The following is a 7,065-nucleotide window of genomic DNA, read 5'->3' on the forward strand; positions in this document are numbered from 1 at the left end:
CCCCCCTTTCCCAGTGCGCCTCCTCTCTCCCTCCGGTGGATGGCTACCACAGGGGCGGCCCAGGTGCCGCGTCCGGAGAGGAGCATGTGGCTCGCTCCGTCGGCATCCTCGGCGTTGTCGGTGACGAAGGCTGTGGCCGCACTGGCGCCTGTGCCGGAGTTGAGCTCGGCGAGTGCGAGGAGCTACGGGGAGAGGCTGAAAACGAGGAGCTTGCACGGTGCCCACACGACGACAAGGGAGTGGAGCAGCATGAGCTCCTTGGTCGCGAGCACGCTCCTACCAGGGAGGGGGAGGGCGAGGGGGCCGGCGTGCGTCCTCCCTCGGCCGAAGAAGCGCGAGCACATTTGGGAGGTGGTCACAGTAGCGGGTGAGGAAGAAGGAGGGAAGAAAGAAGAGGAATGACAATTGAGTCAATTTATAGAGGAACATTCCTTTAAAGATGCCACCACGTCAGTGAAAATGGCAATAAATCAACAATCTAATGGTCCCCAGTGATATTTTGTCAACAATCTCACTCTTAACACATTTTGCAGTCACAAACAATTGACTTGACACACAATAAACAATGCTGCCACCCTGTAAGATCAAGCAACGTACTTACTGAACAAAAAATGTCATCAATTGAGAATACACCACGGCTCCTAAGAGACATAGGCCCGTGCTGTTATGGTTCAGCCACCATAGCACTGAATCCTGGTGTCAAAGGACTCCCTTCTGCCTTGCAGCTAAAAACTCTATTAGTCATGGTTGAACAACTATGTTAATGGTGGTTGAAGCAATCGTACAAATCCTGTTGGATTACAGAACACTTCCAGACTTCCTCCAGCTCACCTTTGCAGTTGTGGTATTTTTTGTGCCATGCCATCATTTTCCAATTGGTTCCTTTGGATTTAATTTTCACAAAACACCAAGGACGTCTCAGTTGGATCACTTCGATGATCCAAAAAAATTCCAAAGCACGAAATATAGCATGTTTCTGGCCAAGTCTCTCGTTTAGATCACTAGCGTGTAAGCTTTGCTTGGATATTTTGCCAGCGCCTGCGGCTAGCCTGCTACCTGCCTACATGTCACTGTCATTCTCCTCCTCCTCCTCTCATAGTCTGGAGCTACTTATCCATTCTTGTTGGAAAAAAAAAAAATCCACAGATCCCATTTCTACCTCACAAGATTGTATGCATGGCTTCCCTGGGCATGCTTAGCATCAGCACCACTCTACATGGCTCGCGAGGCTGCAGACGACGACGTAGCAGCGCCGTGTCAAGGCCGAGAGCCTACTTTCTCTGCCAAAGCAGCCGCCAACCGAAGGAAGGCGGTGGAGGTGGAGGCGGAGGTGGGAAGAAGAGCGCGTGGTGGCCTGCCGTGGTGAAGGCGGGGATGGCGGCGCGGGAGAGCCTTAGCCCCAAGCAGAAGGGGGACTGGAAGGACGTCACGCTCATGAGCTTCTCCTTCGCCGTGTACGTGTACATCTCCCAGAAGCTCGTGTGCACGTACTGTGCTTGGCTTTCCATGATTAATCACTAACTTCTCAACGAGATGCGAGATGTGTATGTTTTTCCTCTTGCTGCAAACCTTGATGCTGTAATTATCTATACTGTAGTCGATGCTCTAGAACAGTTGCAATATGTGGTTGTGCTTGTTATTGTTGCTTGTATAGTTCTGCACTTCTGCTGAAAAGTCATTTCGTGCTAAAATGGTTCAGAAATAAAGTTCCATGGTTTCTGTGGCGCTTTGTCCCTAAATACTTTGACATTTCTATGAACACCTCCATCATCTAAGCGCGCAGTCATAACACATAATCATCTGATCCTGGAAGGATCAAGAACAAAATTTCATATATATTAGCAGAAAGAAGCATTAGCGTTACATACATATCTTACCTATTCCTCAACACTGTACTCCCGCCTCAGGGCAAATTAACTCCGTCTCAGATCACCTACTGACATATTTAATTACTACAGATCTGACGAGAAGTCAGGCCTCATTACTCATCAGTGGGTCATCAATTATTTATTTATTTTAGAGGTTGATCGAAGCAACTGGCGAGGCCAAAGTGACAGAGTTCTCTCTTCCACTCCTGCCTGAAACCTTGATTGCAGCAGCCCATCAGTTGATGTTCCTCACCGCTGCCGTTGGCAAGCTGATGTTGCCAATCTCCTGAAACGGCGAGCGCTTCGGGATCACGCTGGGCGAGTGCTTCACACGGCAGATGAGGACGTGCTTCTCTTTCTCCTTGCCGCATTCCTGCAATCGGTGGCGCTGAGGCTTTGCTCTTGGGTTCTCCATCTTGCATGCATCTGACCATTGATCTTGGCTAGGAACGGTAGGGGTTGGAAAGTGGGCTTTGAATGTGTATAGCTTGCTTTGGAGCTCTGAAATCGTCCTCTGCAGCTCTTCCGCTCGCTGTTCGGACACTTGTGCCCGATTTTTCCACTCCAGCATCTGGCACGTGTTAAATTTTAGTTTAGACGACTAACCTCACTGACTGACCTTGATTCAAGCATGAACTAGTACTAAAATGGATACTGAGGCTCACATGGATATGAAAGAACTCATTGTCTGAGATGGTCCTAGTTCAATACTTCAATCACAAACACTAAAAAATGCTGTCTTTAGCATATTTAGAAACTACAGAATTAACCAGTCTTGAAACAAAATTAAACGTTTATTTGGTCAGTAAAAATACACAAAGAAGCGCTAATAGGTCAGTTTTGGAATAAAACTGCAAGTACTTCCTCTGTTCTGTTTAAATATGCTTCAGCTTTCTAAAATCTGATTATCAGTATTGTAGAGTATCAGGACTAATTGAGCATTGCTGTCAGAATTCAGAAAGAGTAACTTAACAGTAACTCTGGAGTATCAACTAAGATATCAAACGCAGTAAAATTTTCAGTGGCGAAATTTTTTTCTTTCTAAAAGCAACCTAATATAGGTTAAGAAGTACTCCATTTCATGTTCCTAATTCCAAGAATAAATAAGCAAGTCTCTGAAAAACTATGAAACACTTCAATTACTAGCGCATGAGAATAGCTAGAACTTAGAACCTATACTTACTTGAGAATTCAAGGAGCTTAGACTGATTTCAGAAGCAATAGCACGATGCTGCCATGTATCCTTGGAAGACTGCAGCTCTTGCATCTCCAACCTGACCTGCTCCAACATATCTTGCATCTCTGTCCATTGGTCTGATTCTGCCTTTACTTGCTCCATTATCTTCCCCACGATCTCCCTGCAGTCGCAGCAGCTTCCTGAGCTCACCAATCTGCACTCTTCAGCCATAATCTGTTGGGGAAAAGGAACAGTTACAACTAAAGAATTTCTGCGAGAACCATTGAATAGATTTAGCATGACTTCAATTTAGCCCAACACGACAAATGGTTTCAGATTTTCAGTACACGAACTCTATGCAAGAAACATCTCCGGGCCATAGAGGCAGAGATTGCAGATGGGAGAACGCCATAAAATTTAAACCACTATGTGTCGACCAAATTCGAAAGCATTGCTTACTCCTAGTACAAATTGCTTGACATTTGAATGCACTGCGCGTCTTTAACTGTCTCTCCTGGCAACGCACAATTCAGTTACCCCAACCAACTTCAGTGTACGAGTAAGCACATGCGCACGAGAGAATACACAAACTAGTTCATGCGAAAGCAACTCGACGAACACGTGCCCTGGTCCCTAGGCCTGGCCCTGACCTTTTGCATCGGCCAGGAAAAGCTTTGATTTCTTGTTGTGGGGCAACATCTCATATGCGAAGGTCATACTTGGCCCGGATACGTCATGTGCCGGCTTGTGGATTCAAAGCTAATAATACGCCTTTGCGGCTTTGCCCAAAGTTGGGGGGGGGGGGGGGGGGTTCTTCTGTTCCTGCTCTGGCATGTGCTTGTTGTCTTTACTGCAGTTTCAAAATTGCACGCCAGAATTCAGATTGATTTTTCGCATGCATTCAAACATACCCATCGGCGACGAATCATTCATTCATCCGCAGAACAATCGGCGCCGAATCGTAATGCTTGAGGCCCAAGTGACTGCATTTGTGGGACGAGATGCAGCCATGCAGACAATTACATGCACAAGTGCAGATGCAGTCTAGAAATTAGCAACCACACAAACAAAACAATTTGAAGACGTTCAAGCAGAGCTTGTCACATGCCCATGTCTCACATGAGCAATACAAACAGAACTAACGAAAAATTCTAACTCTCAGCCCAGGATCAGTGGACCACCTGCGCCCAGGGGGCAGCGTCACTGACAGTGTGGGCCGCCCCGCAATCATTGGCGGTTCAAAACGAGGGGAACATATGGCAAAGCTATCTTTTGAACGCTACTACGAGCAGTAGCGAGGTGAAGCAAGGCTAAAAGGGCCATGGTTCTTACAAATGGTCCCATCCACATCAAAAGAAGACAGTGATTGTTAAGATATTATGTTACGATAACCTTGCTATAATATTATATTACGATAACTTTGATTAGTCTCTTTTTATTATTTATTTTATTTTTATTTAAAATATTTATTTAGATATTTTACTTCCTAATTCGTATGAAAATCGAACTGCTAATATATCATAATTTTTAATTTCGAATTTAACTATTTATTAATCGTATTTGATATGAACTCTTTAGTATAATCTAAACCGTTAGATGTTCATAACAATAAGGAACCTACGTCCTTTTCTTTTTATGATTAACACAGTAATTTTATAATCTTGAAATCAAAGGTGATAGCTCTTTTAACACTTAAATAATAATGTAATAAATAGATCTGCATGCAACTAGTAACCCGTATGACCATAATGTATTAGGTGTCGAGTGCATCGGGGCAATCCATAGATCCGTGGCCCCAGGGGATCATGGTCAATTACTCATCTTCCTACGGAAGCCTGTACAAGTGATCCCCACGGCACGGTAACGCACTGTGGCCGGGATTTCAAAACTCGCCTTGCTCTCCCGGATGAGACAAAACCGACCTAATCGTGGATTGATAATGGCGTCAAGTGGAGTCAAGTCGCCGAGACGCTGACCCAGCAGTGCCCCCAGGTCAACGACATTCGGGCGCCCAAGAGTAACCTCGCGAATCGCTTGGTATTAATCGTGCTTCCCGAGAAAGCGAGGAATATCGACATTGGAGTAATGAACAAACTAAGCAGTGACACGAACAGTAAAGCGAGCAAATTTGAATCTTACCTTCTGCTGCTGGTGACGCTGCTCCGCCGCCATGCTCTGGCGGCCGCGGGCGTGCGACGTGTAGGCGGTGTCATGGGCCAACGGCAGGTTGCCGGTGCTCGCGTTGCTGCCTCCGCTCCAGCTCCTCTGGCTGCTCGCACTCCCCTTCCGGTTGTGCCGGTTGCCGCATTTCCTGGACTGGCAGCCAGAGTTGTCGCCGGCGGCGACGGCTTCCAGGCGCCGACTGTACTCCGCCATCCTCTCGCGCATGCCCTTTGACATCCCCTCCATCTTCATCCTCAGCATTTCCACCTTCAGTATACAGAGTACGTAACGCACGTTCAGCAATCGGTAATGAGTTACAGCGATACAACATCACCAGGCTATACGTGTTAATGTTCGGATGCCTTACATCGGAGGTGTTGACGCTGTGGACGCGCTCATCTTCGTCGTTGTGCTCCACCTGCGGTGGCGGCGGTGGCGGTGCGACGGGAAGGGCGATCTCGCGGATGTCCTTGACGCAGGGCTCGGCGTCGGCTGGCGGCATCTTCTCGAGGCGCCGGCGGAGCGAGGACGCCTGGCGATCGAAGTTCCGGCCGTGGCTCCGCTGCAGCTTCCGCAGCCCGCTCATCGCCCTCCCGCTCTCCTTCTCCACCCGCAGCTCCTCCACCATCCCCTCCAGGTCCTCGATCCCCTCGTCCAGCGCCGCCGCAACGCCGACGTCGCCCCTCCCGTCGATCTTCTTCCTCCCCTGTTGTTGCACCCGTACGAGTACGCATCATCATCAGACTGGTGCAACGTGCAATGACGAGGAGTTCGTTTGGTGCGCGGTGTGTTTTTACCGAGACGAGCGTTTCGACGGCGGACTTGAGCGCGGCCTCCATCTGGCCACGGTGGCGGTCGAGCTTGCGGAGCGCGACCTCGCGCTCCATCCGGAGGAAGTTGCACTCGGCGCGGAGGATCTCCGCCTGAAACCGCCACTTCTCCTGCTCCCCGGGGTCCTCCTGCGACCGCAGCACCTCCCGGGAGCACGGCGGCGGCGACGCCGGCGCGGACTCCAGCCCGCGCACGCGGCGCTCCATCTCGAACAGCGCGCCGAGGTTGACCGGCCCCGTTGACGCCGCCGGCCGGGGCTGCGCGCGCCCCACGCTCCGGCTGGGCCTCCCGCCTGACCTCCTCGCCAGGTTGAGGTTGATGATCCTCGGCGTCGCCGCCGCGTGCTGGCTCTTGGCCGCCCGCCGCGCGGACATCGAAGCCGCTCCGGGCAGGGCAATCGGATTGGCGCTTCGAACCGAACCGAACCTAACGGAGAGGGACGGACGGCCGGCGAAGCGTGCGCGGGTGGATGTGGACGGGGGTGGAGTGGTAGGTGCGCTTCTCTTTTCCTCGGGCTCAGGCGGCAACGGTCGGAGGCTTTTGGTGCTGCGGGTGTGTGGAAGGTGTTGGTCGGAGGGAGAAGGCGTTGGGAGGAAAAAGGCCGGGTGCAGGACAAGGGAAAGGAGGCGGTGTTTCTCGTTTTCCGTGAAAAGCCACGATTTGAAAGGATCTTCGCCGGGAAATGACTGGATTGCCCCACGCCGGGCCGGGACTCCGATTCGGCAACAACCCAGCAACGCAACGATTGAGCAATGACTACTGGCCGATGGGACGAGGATCCAGCGGACAACTGCCGCTAGTTTGCATGCCTATGGCGAGGCCCGGGCCGCGCGTTGAAGGGACAAGTGTATTTGGTTTCAAGAACGAGTATTCGTATAGATGTATCGTATATGGAGATATTTTATTTAAAAAATGTTGGTTTGATTGTATGTTTGAACAGATTAAATTAATTTTTTATTTGATTGATTGAATCGGAGACCATATAAGTGAATGTAAAAATTGAGATTATAATTAACTGTCGTATGA

At 49.7% G+C, this 7,065-nt stretch overlaps 1 protein-coding gene across 1 annotated transcript; it reads right to left on the reverse strand.

Annotated features, from left to right (window-relative positions):
* Positions 1-1,781: 1,781 nt before the first annotated feature.
* LOC133916635 (uncharacterized) lies at positions 1,782-6,855 on the reverse strand. The gene is made up of 5 exons (XM_062360388.1): positions 6,006-6,855; positions 5,576-5,914; positions 5,185-5,475; positions 3,052-3,279; positions 1,782-2,439 (listed from the first exon to the last, which is right to left on the reverse strand). The coding sequence occupies exons 1-5, from the start codon at positions 6,411-6,413 to the stop codon at positions 2,104-2,106; spliced, it is 1,602 nt and encodes a 533-aa protein (XP_062216372.1). The 5' UTR covers positions 6,414-6,855; the 3' UTR covers positions 1,782-2,103.
* Positions 6,856-7,065: the final 210 nt, after the last annotated feature.

The sequence above is a fragment of the Phragmites australis genome, chromosome 4 (genome assembly GCF_958298935.1).
Source record: "Phragmites australis chromosome 4, lpPhrAust1.1, whole genome shotgun sequence".
Lineage (NCBI taxonomy): Eukaryota > Viridiplantae > Streptophyta > Magnoliopsida > Poales > Poaceae > Phragmites > Phragmites australis.

Bases quoted from the DNA above. Each gene is read 5' to 3' on its own strand.
- LOC133916635 (XM_062360388.1), bottom strand. From the start codon at position 6,413: ATGTCCGCGCGGCGGGCGGCCAAGAGCCAGCACGCGGCGGCGACGCCG. The intron at 5,915-6,005 runs GTAAAAACACAC...GTGCAACAACAG, and splicing joins CCGTCGAAACGCTCGTCTCG to GGGAGGAAGAAGATCGACGG. The intron at 5,476-5,575 runs GTAAGGCATCCG...TGTATACTGAAG, and splicing joins ACAGCGTCAACACCTCCGAT to GTGGAAATGCTGAGGATGAA.